This window comes from Cydia fagiglandana, chromosome 13 (genome assembly GCF_963556715.1).
Source record: "Cydia fagiglandana chromosome 13, ilCydFagi1.1, whole genome shotgun sequence".
Classification (NCBI taxonomy): domain Eukaryota; kingdom Metazoa; phylum Arthropoda; class Insecta; order Lepidoptera; family Tortricidae; genus Cydia; species Cydia fagiglandana.
In genome coordinates, this window is record NC_085944.1 from 17,201,460 (window position 1) to 17,215,600 (window position 14,141).

Here is a 14,141-nt window from a genome sequence, read left to right on the forward strand (position 1 = left end):
ACATTTTTATATCACAATCGCGCACAGTATTGTCTCTCAGCAATCTACATTTTACTTAAATGATTACTCAACCTTGTATATAAATATTGCGTTTTTATTGATACGTTCATCTATTTACTCCGATCCATTTATTATAATTTCAAAGTTTGTTAAGGTTTTAACATTGATCAATCGCTCAAGCCGATTGGTGCGCACGAATCGCACTGCGAGTCGTGTCAAGATAGTATCATATCAAGATCAAAACTTTAACAAATTGTAAAGTATCTGATTATAACTCCTATACGGCTACCATAAAATTGACACTATGTTAACTTACTTTCTATGCAACTCGCTCGTACTTGCATATTAGTGCAAGCGCGATGTATATAAAGTAAGTTATGCAGGCGTCAGCGAATATGAACATGAAGTTAGACATTTAGACGATGCAAGAGCTCGCACGCTAGTTTCATTACATTGCGGATTTTGATCGGTCGGTTGAATTTGACGTAACCAAACAGTCCGCAATTTAACTAAAATCGCACGGGAGTTCGCGCGCCGTCTAAATCTCAGCCCTTATGTCGATGGCAGTCGTGGTAAGGAAACCTACTGAGTTACATTTATATTACGTTGATTTGATTGTATTTCTTTATGTCCATCTAGCCATCGTCGCAGCAGCATCAGACGCTGATCATCGAGGAGTTTGAGCCTGATGTGTTCCGTCAGCTCATTGAATACATTCACACTGGGTGTGTTACCCTGCAGCCCAGGACTTTGCTTGGTAAGTTTATTCTTCTTCTTTGTCGTCACACTCTTGTCAAAGTGGTCGTGGTCGTCATATCAAGGCAAGCTTCACAATCCGTCGCCATTCCTCCCGTACTGTAGCCCTTCTTGTACATTCATGGAGTGGTTCATTGAATGAACTTTTGACTAGGTCTGACCAACGCGTTGGTGAACTACCGCGCCTTGTGTCTTCGACTTTTCCATTTAATTTTCGGTAAATTTATACTTACTATCAAACTATAGTCCCAACGTAAAGCTCCCAGCTATATTCCATAAGTATCAGTGTACCACCTTATAAAACAAAGTCCTCAACCGCGTCTACATACTCAAAAACTACTGAACGGATTTTCATGCGGTTTTCGCCTTTAAGGTTTTGTGTAATCCGTGAGAAGCCGGGGCGGGTCGCTACTCTTCAAAAATATCTTCATTCAGATGTGACTAAAATTTCAGTGTCGTAATTCTATGGTAAAATATTATTATGTTTATTTACGACCCACGCCGTAAATACTCGTATATAATTTTCCTCCCTTGTGGTACAATTTTAGCTTTTAGCTATATCAGAATCTGGCGGTATAAATTAGATATACATTACAGTATTATTTAGACTTAGTGAACTGAGTCACAGAAAATAGTTGCACTATGAGAGATTTCCGTTTTAAAAAATCGAGAACTGTGATGAAACTTGATTGATTTCTAAAAAGGGAACAGCAAAATCAACAGGAGATGGGTGTTTGCATTGAGGGCGAGGATTGCAAAATAGACGTTTGTGTATTGAACGGAATAGTTTCAAATAAAAAACGAATACATGCTAGAACCGAATATATTACTCGTATGTACAGGTTTTAGCGTTCAGTACGGATATATTCCTATCAAACGAAAGACTATGATATTTTTCCAAGATCTATCTAGCTTTCTATTTGTAAATTATGAAGATTTTATGAAAATTCCAAATAATAAAATATCTTATTCTGCGAAAAATAAAGTGATTATAAACATACTTATATCTTAGAGTCAGACCGTAAAAAGTTTGCAGCGATTTTAATAGCCCACGCAATGCAAGTGTCATTTTAAACGTCAAACTTCTATGAAATTATGACGTATAAATAACACTTTCGCTGCGTGGACTATCAAATCCGCTGCAGACTTTTATTGGTGCGACTATATTCACATCTGTAAATTTATACATCAGAAATAGTTTAACCCGACTTCCTAAAAGAAGTACAGCCGTATTCGAACAATGAGATACGTCAAATACTAGATATTGAAAAGATATGGATTAGATATGTCAGTGTCAAAGAAGTGCCAAAAGTGACGTTTTTGTTTGAAGAAATGTCAATTTTGACACTTGTTTGACAATGACATATCTAATCCATATCGTTTCAATATCTAGTATTTGACGTATCTTATTGTTCGAATACGGCCTCAAGGGTCTTAAACACAATTCAACAAGAAGAAGATAACGTATAATGTAAAATTAAATGTTGATACTGTTTAATTAAATAGCGGTTAAACAAATATTAGAATATAATATTTGTACAGTGTCCCTTTGAGAAATTATTTCTGTTAAACAAATACACATGTATAGCCCCTTTTGCTCAATCGCTCTGAAATGAATTCATTTGTTAACAGAATCGAGTTTAATCAGTGTTTCTCTGTGATGGTTATTTATCTGCTTCCAAATTTATGGAAATCGTTTTGATACTTTTGTTTTCAATTTGGTAGGTATTGATGCTTCCAATATTGGCGCGTTGTTTTTAGAAGAATGTGGCGATATTAAAAAAGTTATAAAGTTTATATTGAAAAATGTCTATTGGAAAAATATTTCATAAAACGTTTTGATAAAAACATTCCAGTAAAATAGAACAAAAAATTCATACTACTGGTGCGATACAAACAACGTAGTATGATGTGAAGGCAAAAAACGCCATACTGGACTGGGGAGTTGGGTAGATAATGAAATCAACGACATGCAATGAGGAAGATTTAGCTTATTATAATATGACATAGGGTCGCACAAGGAAGGCCGATTGCTTTTAAATTGTAGGTAAATGTCAAAAATTTAAAAGATAGTTCCTGTTTCCCCTCAGGGAAACACTCTTAGACGCTTTCTGCTTTTATAAAATTATCCTTACGTTTTCTATATAATATTAACATGTCCAATGCGAAATAAAATGAGACTTTAGAACATGAATAACCACTAAAAATTCCAATAAAGCCATCGCCAATCCGAAATGATTTGTTCAGTGGCGCGGAAAGAAGTAAAGTGGGACCAAAGATTCAATTTCTGATCCAACATAAAGTATTTTTTAAACCGAGAGTTTTTATTGTGAATAAATTTAAATGATGGCTAGTATTCAATATTTGGTATTCTGTGAACTTTCATTTTTGTCATGTCTTTATAGCTTAAAGTTATAACCGATGAACATGATTATTAGATAATTCTGGAACAATTTTGATAGCACACGCAGTGCGTTATTTTAAACGTCAAACTTCCCTGAAAGTATGACGCTATCATAATCGTTGCAGACTTTTCTTGGTCTAAATCTAACTTATTTTTAGGGTTCCGTACCCAAAGGGTAAAACGGGACCCTATTACTAAGACTTCGCTGTCCGTCCGTCCGTCCGTTCGTCCGTCCGTCTGTCACCAGGCTGTATCTCACGAACCGTGATAGATTGAAATTTTCACAGATGATGCATTTCTGATGCCGCTATAACAACAAATACTAAAAACAGAATAAAATAAAGATTTATATGGGGCTCCCATACAACAAACGTGATTTTTGACCAAAGTTAAGCAACGTCGGGAGTGGTCAGTACTTGGATGGGTGACCGCTTTTTTATTGCTTTTTTTTTTCATTACGGTACGGAACCCTTCGTGCGCGAGTCCGACTCGCACTTGCCCGGTTTTTTACTGAATCTCTCTGACTTTAATCTATGATCCAGAATGATTTATCCGTATTGTTTTATTATAAGATCATAACTGAGTGTTTCTTTTATTTTTTGCCATTTATATATTTTGTGCCCTTTTTTTGCCACTTTTGTGTTATTTCTAGTCAGGATCGCGAGCCGTTTTCATCCTTATAGGAGAAAAAAAAGTGTAATTTTTCATACGTACATTTTTCAAACTTTTCTTTTGGTTATAGCCATACAAAGTATATAGAGAAATGTTGACACAAAAACTCTGGGATATTTTTTTTACCCCATTAAGACCGAAAGAGCTCGTGGCAAAAAAGGTCAGAATATATAAAAATGGCAAAAAATTCAAGAAACTTTCAACTATATTCATTATAGGTAGATAGTCCCCGAGAAATTGTGTAGTCCAAGCCGCGTTTTAACCGACACCACGTTTCTCCTGGCAACACACGATAGCGTAATTATAGCCTCTCCTTAATTAAAGCCTGAAATTCATTAAAGTTTACGGTGTGCCACGACAAGCTGTGGATGCTGATTCTGTTTTAACAATTTAATATGGTTTTCAACTTATTTTGATACTTTATTGAGTAGGGAATTTAAATCGGTTATAACCGTAACCACAAAATGTCATAGGTAACCGATTATTAGAAGCTCGAGTAACTGGTTACGATTATTTATTTATAATTTTAATTCTATATACTCATATTCTAAGGACTACAGAATCCTGCCTATTTTGGCTGTGACGTATATGTTTAGGTCATATTTTTACTTTACCTTTTTATTATAAAACAAAGACTTACACGTTCCCTAATACTGTAAGTACCTTCATTTTTAGGTGTAGAATAAAATGGTGTTGTCTCATTAGGCATCTCGCTTGCACTTGTTGGTGCCATCAGTTGACAAAACTCAAGGTCGTATTGAAATAAGATCAAAACCTTATCTAACTGCTTAAACAGAATCGACCTTACGGAACGCCACTACGTGGCTTCTACCCAAATTAATTAAGTATGGATTATTATTATTGGTTTAAGAGCCCTTCAACGTGCACACTAGCGCCACAGCTAAATAATCGTGATTATTTAAATTTAACGAAATATATTGAAAAAAGGGGGCCGCTACGGACTGTATTGTGTATTTAAGTACCTTTTGAATACATCAGACTAGTTTTTATGTTGCTGGATTCGTCAATCTATGCGTCCAAAGTTAAAACGGCCGTTTTTGTTTTGAGTTCCTTGATCGACGAAACCAGCAACATAAAAACTAGTTTGATGTATTCAAAAGGTACTTAAATACACAATACAGTACGTAGCGGCCACCTTTTTTCAATATATTTCGTTAAATTTAAATAATCACGATTATTTAGCTGTGGCGCTAGTGTGCACGTTGAAGGGCTCTGAAGTATTCATTTCTACTAAACTGACTTTAGGTATTTTGATAAACAAAAAATGTGGGTAGGCTAAACTCAACTTGAATTAATCTCTGTTCGATTCGATTTTTAAGATACGTTAAATATTACGTCTTGACGTGATATCGTATCATGATACGATTAGATACTTATGTATCAAAAACGTCACTTTTGACTGTCTTCGGTTGTTTCGGTCGTGCGAAGCCAGGGCGGGTCGCTAGTTATTCATTATGACGTACACAATTACACATTCATCTCTCAGAATATATGTAAGTATAGTTCGTTTTTTTAGCATTAGAAAGAGCTTGCAAGAAGGTAAGCGATCTTGACATTTCTTTTAATTGAAAAACGCTTTTTAAAAATCAGTAACGATTACTTATAAAAGCAGAATAATATTAATGATCGTATTAGATTCATAATTGTTAGATAACTTGTTCCATACATTATTTAAGTGTTGATTCGCGTTTTCTATCAATGATTGTCATCTCCTACTCTTCCTCTTGGAATCTTCTTTCCAGTCGTATCCTCATTGCTGAGGGTCGTGACTACCAACGCTTAATACCACTTTTCTCAAACATGCAATGAAATATTGATGTTATGTTCCTTATAATAGGCTGCGAAGTATGACGTTTCAGGTGCGGCTAGGACAAAAGGTATTTAATGGCATTTCATACAAATCTTGCAGGCCTAGGCCGGCAAAGTCCTCTTTTTTAATTTTCATTTCACAGATATTTGTGACACAGCATCGTGGCATTCATCCATTAAAAAAAAACTAGAGGCAGTATTGGCTTTATGGTTCGTAATGACACTGCCACTACGCCTATAAAAAAAAAACAAAAAACAATGTTTGCTATAAATTGCAGTTTTATTTGTATAAAATCAACATAAAGTTCATACTTAATAAATAATACATTATTAACCAAATTTAATAGTTTTATATTATAAATTTAACTACACAAATAAAAACATTTAAAATATTTCATCTAAACGTTAGCGGTAAAAAGGTCTACTCAAACACGCGTAGTTATTTTTTTTTAAATTGTTATGGAGGTAAAGTTGAAAAATTTCATTCTGTTTTATAGGATTTATGGTGCGTTGTTGATTTTTTTACTTTAATATGAGTTCCGACGAAATAATGAAATTAATATTAATTGTAATCGTAGGTGTTGGAATTGGCAGCGTAAGCAGAATTGATTTTAAATAACTTGCTGCCTCTGCCGCCAAGTTAAAGACGAAGTATGTATATGGTTGCTTAATGCTTATGGCAATTTTATTATTTGAGAAACTAAGAAAAATGGCTTACAGTTTATTACAAACAGTTTTGTGGCATATTTTAAATTAATGTAACTACAAATTCGTCAACACTGTGGAAATTACTATTTACTCCATGTATAAAGCAACGATGTATGTGAAACATGATATCAACATGAAAGGCTATGTAAACTTATGTGACGAAAACGATAGTCAGACGGATACAAGGCGAAAAAATCAAAGATACATGAAAATATACGGGTAGTAAAAATACACGACTCGTGTAAAACATACGCGTGATAATGATATAGGTACGTGTTGGTTATATTTTGGGTGTAGTTTACTTTTAGTTTTTTCTATAAATAAAACTTGGGTTTCGTGGATTTTTTATTTTATTTATTTCATTGCATGTTTGAGAAAAGCACTATACATACCTCGGCGGGAAATGGGGTTGCCCGCGCTCAGACCTATCCGGCCTCGCTTCGCTCGGCCGTCTATATGTCTTCGGCCGGCAACCCCTTTCGTCCCGGCCTCTGTAGTAATGTACTATTCTTCCAGGCACTCCTATCCTGCGCCATTTGCAGGCAGGTCAGGGCCTTGGGCCCTGCATATGCCTTTACTGTGTCTATATACAGTCCGAATCACTTGAATAGCCTCACCCCTAAATTAATTATAACTCCTGTTCTTTATTGATTACTGCCTGATAAATTTTACTAATAAACTTTATAAGCTTAGTACTATTGTATAATTAAAAAAACTAAAATAATAATAATACAGGCACCTTCTGGGCGAGCTCGCTCCATCGTAGGCCACGTCTACGCCTCGGCTAGTCTGTGGCCATGAGTAAGCCCATTCATAATAAAAAAAAATACAAAAAATAAAAAAAATATTAAATATAAACTTTAGTGAACAAAAGGGTTAGTCACTTGAATAGCCTCAATAAATGAAACACAGATAAATATGATTATAATTGATGTTTAATATTTTGTATATTTTCCATTACTCTTAATTACTTCAAAAATACGTTCAGGAATTGAATCATATAATGAGTGAATGTAATTTAGGTTCAAATTATTCCAAGTCTTATGAATTTCTTGTATTAGATCTGCGCTACTATTGAATTGGCGTCCACCGGCAAATACCTGGCGAGATAAGTAGCCCCAAATATTCTCCATAATATTCAGATCCGGAGAGTTAGATGGCCAATCTAAAACTTCAATTTTTTTTTGTAACCAAGTTTTAGTTTCACGTGACGCATGTATAGGGGCATTGTCTTGTTGAAAAATCCAATTCTGGTTATTAAAAATTTCACAAATCTCTTCTCTTCTAGTAGATTGATATACAATTTTGAAGTTTGTTTTCCTTTAAGAATAGAAATTTTAATAGGACCATGATAAGAAACGGCACCCCGCACCATTATTGAACCACCTCTTGAATGATACGTAACAACACTTGTTCTTCTTTTCTTAAATCGTGAAAATAATATAAATATCCATTTGGACCATCAAAATTAAATTTTTTTCGTCACTAAAAACAACATTATGCCACTCACTTGTCCAGGATTTGCGTTTTAGCAAACGATAATCGGGCTTTTTTATGTTGATCACGCAGAAGAGGTTTTCTCTTGATTTTTGTCCTTTTAAGATATGGTGATGACTTTATAATACGTCGCACCGTCGACAGTGATGCGCGTGTGTTTACTTCGTTTGCTATTTGTCGCGCTGTCTTAGAAGAATTTGATGCTGCACGTAAAATAAGTCGACGTTCGCGTGACGAAGTGTCCAGTTTTGTTCGACCTTTGTAGTTTTTTCCATAATTTTCTTTATTTTTCATATAATTATTAATTATTTTAGGGCTACGACCAATTTTTTTGGCAATTTGGCGATTTGATAATTTTTGCTCCAAATAAAATTTCACTTTTTCAATTTCAATATCAGTTAATTTTCGACCACGACCCATGATAGGATATGAATAAAATAACACTTCAGAAATGACATATATGTAATTTACGATGCTCAAGAGAAGGATTGATAATGAAAAACTCAAATAACCGTACGCAAATAATGTTCAAATGGCACTGAGGCTAATCATGTGGAGCGGGCGATCTGATGCATCGACACTACGCGCGGTGTTTATGTACAAGTTCGTGCAAGTTGTGACTTGTTTCGTAAGGCACTGCACGTGAGGTAAAAATATGTCAAAGTATAATATAATATTTATGCATGGTAATATAAAAATTACAAAATTTAAGGGTGAGGCTATTCAAGTGATTTGGACTGTATCTACTGGGTAGGTGCTCTTCCTCTACTTCTCTTCCCTTCTACGTGATCGACCATCATCAATACCTCTAGACTAACTTCGCGTCTAGCTACGTATCCGAAGAATCGAAGTACAGTCGCCAACATATATATCGGAGCGGCCAAGGTGCTCACAAATATCTGAGCACTCCTCTATTGTCAAGGCGTTAGAGTGCGTGTTCAGATGTTGTGAACACCTTAGCCGCTCCGATATATATGATGGCGACTGTACGCCACTTGGAATAGAGTACAGTTATATCGGAAACAGTCAAATCATTCTCGTTCGCTAAGCGAATAATTTGTAAGCCCGTGTATTTAATTGTAAGCCTGTGTAATTTAATTGGAACGCACACAGTAATGTAATGATTTACCCAATTTCACGACTCACGTCATCACTTCAATGATTTTCATGCTCATGACGGTAAGGTCAATTAATATAATGAAAATTTGTTAATTTTATACAATGGTAGTAGTAACATTGTATGTTGTTAAATTATATAGGTATTTAATGATCGTGACATCGTGAGCGATTCACTCAGAATGTCTAATATCAAAAGTGCGACGACGGACGTATATGAACAGACAAACATGACGAAATATAAGATTCAGTTTTGGCCATGTTCGCTACGGATCCTTAAAAAGGAGTTTTTACAAAACGCAAAAATGGATTAACTAATGATGTTCGAAGTAATGAAAGAACCCTTAAAAAACAAACATCAAATTAGATCCACTTTCCAAAAGTATTGTAACGTTGATAAAAATAGATACCTTCGTAAAGTGCTATAAACTGTTACATTATGCATTGAACGTGAAATCACCAAAGTCACTTAAAGTTGATGAGGGTAGATGTGTGAGACCCGCATACAGAATTAAAACTGACCAGAATTATTTTAACATCACACAGGTTGAACAGAGATTACACTGTCTGGCCGTGACAATAATAGATAAGAACGTAATTTTAACGTGGAGCGGAATGAAAAGATAATGGGATTTAAAGTGTCTAGGCTTACTATAGACAATGCAGTGGAAGGACTACTGTAACATCGAAATTAGATTTCAATTCAATTCCATTCTGATATCGGATTCCACGTAAGGGCCGGATGATATTATTTAGGTTGTCATTTTGGGACTGATAACGCAGCACCAACATGTCGGAACGTATTTATATCGCTTTTCAGTAAGCCGAAATAAAAGAAAAGCTTTTAGCTTCCTCTTTCAGCCTCAACGAAACAATATACTTCTAAAATATCGAATATCGCTATTATTTACGTGGTATCATTAGAAAACAAAAACAACCTTGACAATTCATCTTACTGTTAGGTACTACCCACATAAGTCGAGGTTGTTTACTGTTCTTGTTCCACGCAAATGACTTTACCGATAGACCTGTAACATAGTTATACAATAAAACCTTCATATAGGCTTAAATGTAGCCGACATTAAGTGGATGCTGTTAAGCAATAATGTGTCAACCCACATTAATTTTTCAATAAGATGTGAACTCTAAAAATATACACTTAAGGTTGACATTTTATTGTAAAATGGATGTTGGATGACTCATTTTTGCTAAACACTGTCCAAGTATAAGTATACACCATTTATTCATGCTAGCGTCTCTGCTTACGTACACTACTGGACAATCCTAAAAGAGGGCTTGAGCTGTGTTCCCCAGGGGAGCTTAATACGGATTGTGAACTACAGACACTTTTTTTCTTCAAAGGCACACACATTTTACTGTTCTCCTCTGTCGCAATATCTTATTAACGTAGTGTTTGGTTGCTTTTATCTTAACTACACTACTTAGCAGTTATTTCTATTATATTCTATTTAATTTATAAGCCTGCAAACGACACACAAATGAAAACGACAACAAAGCTAAGCTGCAAACTTTTAACTCCTTTGTTCTTTACCGACTCAACAATATAATTAGTTAGTTAAAAAAGAACATACACAAATATGCTTAACAACAGAATAACGAATTCTGTTTGACTTCTGAACAACATTTTGCTTTTGAAATGAAAGGAAATGTTTGCTCCGAGCGTAACAGTTTTAGAAGTTTATCTGTTATACTGAAATCCATACTTCTTGTTATTTTTTTCGTTGTTGATAAGTCGATAAAAGTTCTACAAGTATTATCAATGAAGGTTCTTGAAATAATGTCAGTAGGTACCAGTGGCGGCGCGTCAAACATATCCATAGGCAAGCTGGGGCTAATTTGGCTTACATATTTCCTTTACAACTCTGCTCAAACGTCCAAAAACAGGCAAGCCAGTGGGAATCGGCTTTTATGGACGCGCCGCCACTGGTAGGTACTGAACTTTAATAGTTATTAACGAAAAAAGTGTGAAAAATAGGAAATTCACGAGTGGCGAAAAACACGATCGAAGGGTTTGTGTCAAATTGACACAAGTTGCGAATAAAAGGAGTTTTATTTTATACAACACTCGCAAAATAAAGATCGAGGCGAGCCTGAGAGCGCTCTTACACTTGCTACGCAGGGCAATCAATAGTTGAAGTGTAAGTTGAGCAGATTTTGAGCACCACTCGGCTCTGCCTCAATATAGTTGTCTAATGGCTTTATTTACGACGTCGCTCATATATACGAGGAAGAATGTGTTTTATGTAGGTATTTCATTATGTCGGCCGTGGTATTTACCGGACGGATACGTTTATCAAACTCTCATGAAAAGAGTTTATTTATTTATATTCATCTTAAAGACCAGCAATGATATGAAACGAGCTGAAAGCAAGTTTCATAAAAACATCACACGAATGTTTTTTTTTCGGAAATGACCAAAATTAAAAAGATTGAGAGAGAGAGAGAAACAGGTTTTGGCAGAGAAGAAAATTCTCCTAATAAAATAGTTTCTTAAATCTTTATGCTGGCCGTATTTGCATTTTATGAACGCATCATAGAGACCTTGTGATGTGTGTGTAGATAAATGTATTAACTTAATTTTTTCGATTCTTCCAGGTGTGATGAACGCAGCAGACTACTACGGCTTGGACGAGCTCCGCCGCGCCTGCGCTGGCTTTGTCCAGTGCTGCATCACCGTGGACACAGTGTGCGCTCTGCTGGCCTCTGCTGAGCGTTATATCCAGTATAAGTGCACCAAGTCTTTGGTACAGAAGGTATGGTTGTTAATTAAAGAATTTTGTCGGACACCAGGGGCCTGTCTCTCAAAAGCTTGTAAGTTGTAATACCTACATGTGGAAGTCCCTTTCTAACAAAAGCTGCCAAAAAGGGACTTCCTCTTGTATAACAAGTTACAAGCTTTTGTGAAACCGGCTCTTGCAACATCAGAGGGGTTGCTAGTGGAAGATGAGAATACGCTTTTTTTTTTAATTGAAGGTCGTATCGGTTCGGAAGTACCACAGGCGACTGTTCATAAAATAGTTTAGATATTGAAGCCAGAAGGTTCTGTAGATACGCTCTTAAAGACTGCCAACCACCTAAATGGTGACGGTGAAGATTTTTTCGCGTAGCACCATTGACCCTCACCAGCATAGGCCCTTAAGAACAGGTTGAATATCTGCATCAGCAGTAAAACCTAGAAATACTGCAGCAGTAATGCTGATTGCTGGCGTAGCCTGAATCCGAATCATCAGTGAAACAAAATTGGAAAAAAAAATCACAGTCTTGGGTGGGACTTAATCGTGGAACCGTAGCTGTTTAAGAAGTATAACACTCTTACGGTAGGTGTCGCTAGTCCCTAAGGCCCGCTATATGGTGGAAATATTCGCTGTATTGGGTAAGGTGTTGTTAGCTCAGATGGAAGAGCACCGGGCTAGCGATCCGGTGTGTCGTGGGTACAAGTCCCACCCAAATCAGTGATTTTTTCCACTTTTAATTTGTTTCTATGCTTAATAGCATCGTTTCTTTACGTTTCTGGTTGGTACAAAATTAATTTACCAGTGAAACGCTTCTCAGGATTATCTCTAAACGCTAGAAACCTCACATAGTTATCTGAACCCTATGTTAACAGTCATTAGTATTCATAGCCTCGGAGCTCATGAATAAATGTATGGCAGTCGGGGCACTATAAACGCTCTATAAAAGTAAATGGCACTAACACATGAACTAAAGGATATATGCTTAGCTTAATTGAATTGGGATGTGTACTCGTATTGATATTAGTATGGATACTTAGTAAAAGTAATTAGTAAAAGTAATTTGATTACTATTTATTGTTATTAGAAAGTTTATTGGTAATGGCATAACTGTTGCACCAAACTGTTCGTATCGTTAAAGAGTTCGCTAAATATTTATGTATGGAAAGTTTCATAGTAAAGCGCCGGGCCGCGCCGGCTGACGATGACCAGTCTAAGAATGGTTAAACGATGACTCACCGTGGTCTGTGTCCGTGCAAAGGCTACCAATACTTCGTTACCCTCGACGGTCGATCGGTGACCACGTGATGCTTTCTATAGAAAACTGAAGCGTCGGACGCCTCGGCCCGGACTTGGACCGTTCAAGCGTGACTGTAGGGTTTTCAATCCGGATCCGAAATGTATCTTTAAAATTAATTTTAATATTGTTAAATATGTAATATAAAATGTCTAACATTGTAACATTACCTACGCTTGTAATTGGGAAGGAACTGGCTCTTGAGACACAGGGAAACCTACTTTGAGAGCCAGGAACCAATGTTATGTAACAACTCAAAGTTGCAATAAAGATTATTTTATTTATTTATTTATTTATATGAAATTATCCGGATCTGCGGATATTCCCATACATTTAAGATCCGTCGTGCTAAATCTAAGGGCCCGATTCGGATTTTGAAATAGACATCTATTAGATATTTTTTATACATCACCAAGATACGATAACGACATGTTTAAGATCTAACCTGTCAAATTTGACATTTGCGCGATTCTGGAGATACTCTTGAACGATTTCCACAGGATATGACTTAGAAATCCAATTCACATCTAATAGATATCTTACTCTATCTAACGTAAAAGTGACATTCGTTGCCCGAATTGCGCTGCAAAAGAGAACTTTTGTATCGTTATAGTTGGTATATAAACTATAACGTATCTACGTTCGTACGTGTCGTCTCTTGGGAATATCTTGAAGTTCGAATACGGCAGTTAGCGTGAGTCATTCTTAATTCTTCGACTTACTAGCGAATATGTGACTTTATGTTGTTATGCAATACTTTAACGGTTCCAGGTCCTGGAGTTTGTGGATGAGCATGGAAACGAAGTTCTCAATCTGGGCTCCTTCACCCTTCTGCCCCAACATGTCGTGAGGCTGATCCTCGCCAGGGACGAGCTTAGGGCCGACGAGTTTACTAAATTTCAGGTAAATCCTCTTTTATAAACTAAAATAGCTTATACTTACCTTAGAAAAAGTGTCCAAGCCCTTCAGTGGCGGAGGCCGGATACAAACCGTCTTTGCCTTACATGACTAAGCGGGACCTATTATAGGCTTTTGTCCGGGTAGCCTAGGGGTCTCGAAACGAAGTTCTCAATCTATTTAAGCTTCTTCACCTCCTGCCTCATGTATT

General features: G+C 36.2%; 1 protein-coding gene and 1 long non-coding RNA gene across 4 annotated transcripts in view; both read left to right on the forward strand.

Annotated features, from left to right (window-relative positions):
* LOC134670424 (uncharacterized) overlaps nucleotides 1–14,141 on the forward strand; it is a 363,694-nt gene that overhangs the window by 101,092 nt on the left and 248,461 nt on the right. The gene's annotated exons all lie outside the window — the stretch shown is intronic.
* Nucleotides 1–14,141, forward strand: part of LOC134670403 (serine-enriched protein) — a 37,121-nt gene that overhangs the window by 17,960 nt on the left and 5,020 nt on the right. For all 3 annotated transcript variants that reach the window (XM_063528246.1, XM_063528244.1, XM_063528245.1), the window contains 3 exons: nucleotides 640–757; nucleotides 11,600–11,757; nucleotides 13,805–13,936. In XM_063528246.1, the coding sequence (XP_063384316.1) occupies nucleotides 640–757; nucleotides 11,600–11,757; nucleotides 13,805–13,936 (408 nt within the window). The remainder of the gene's footprint in view (nucleotides 1–639; nucleotides 758–11,599; nucleotides 11,758–13,804; nucleotides 13,937–14,141) is intronic.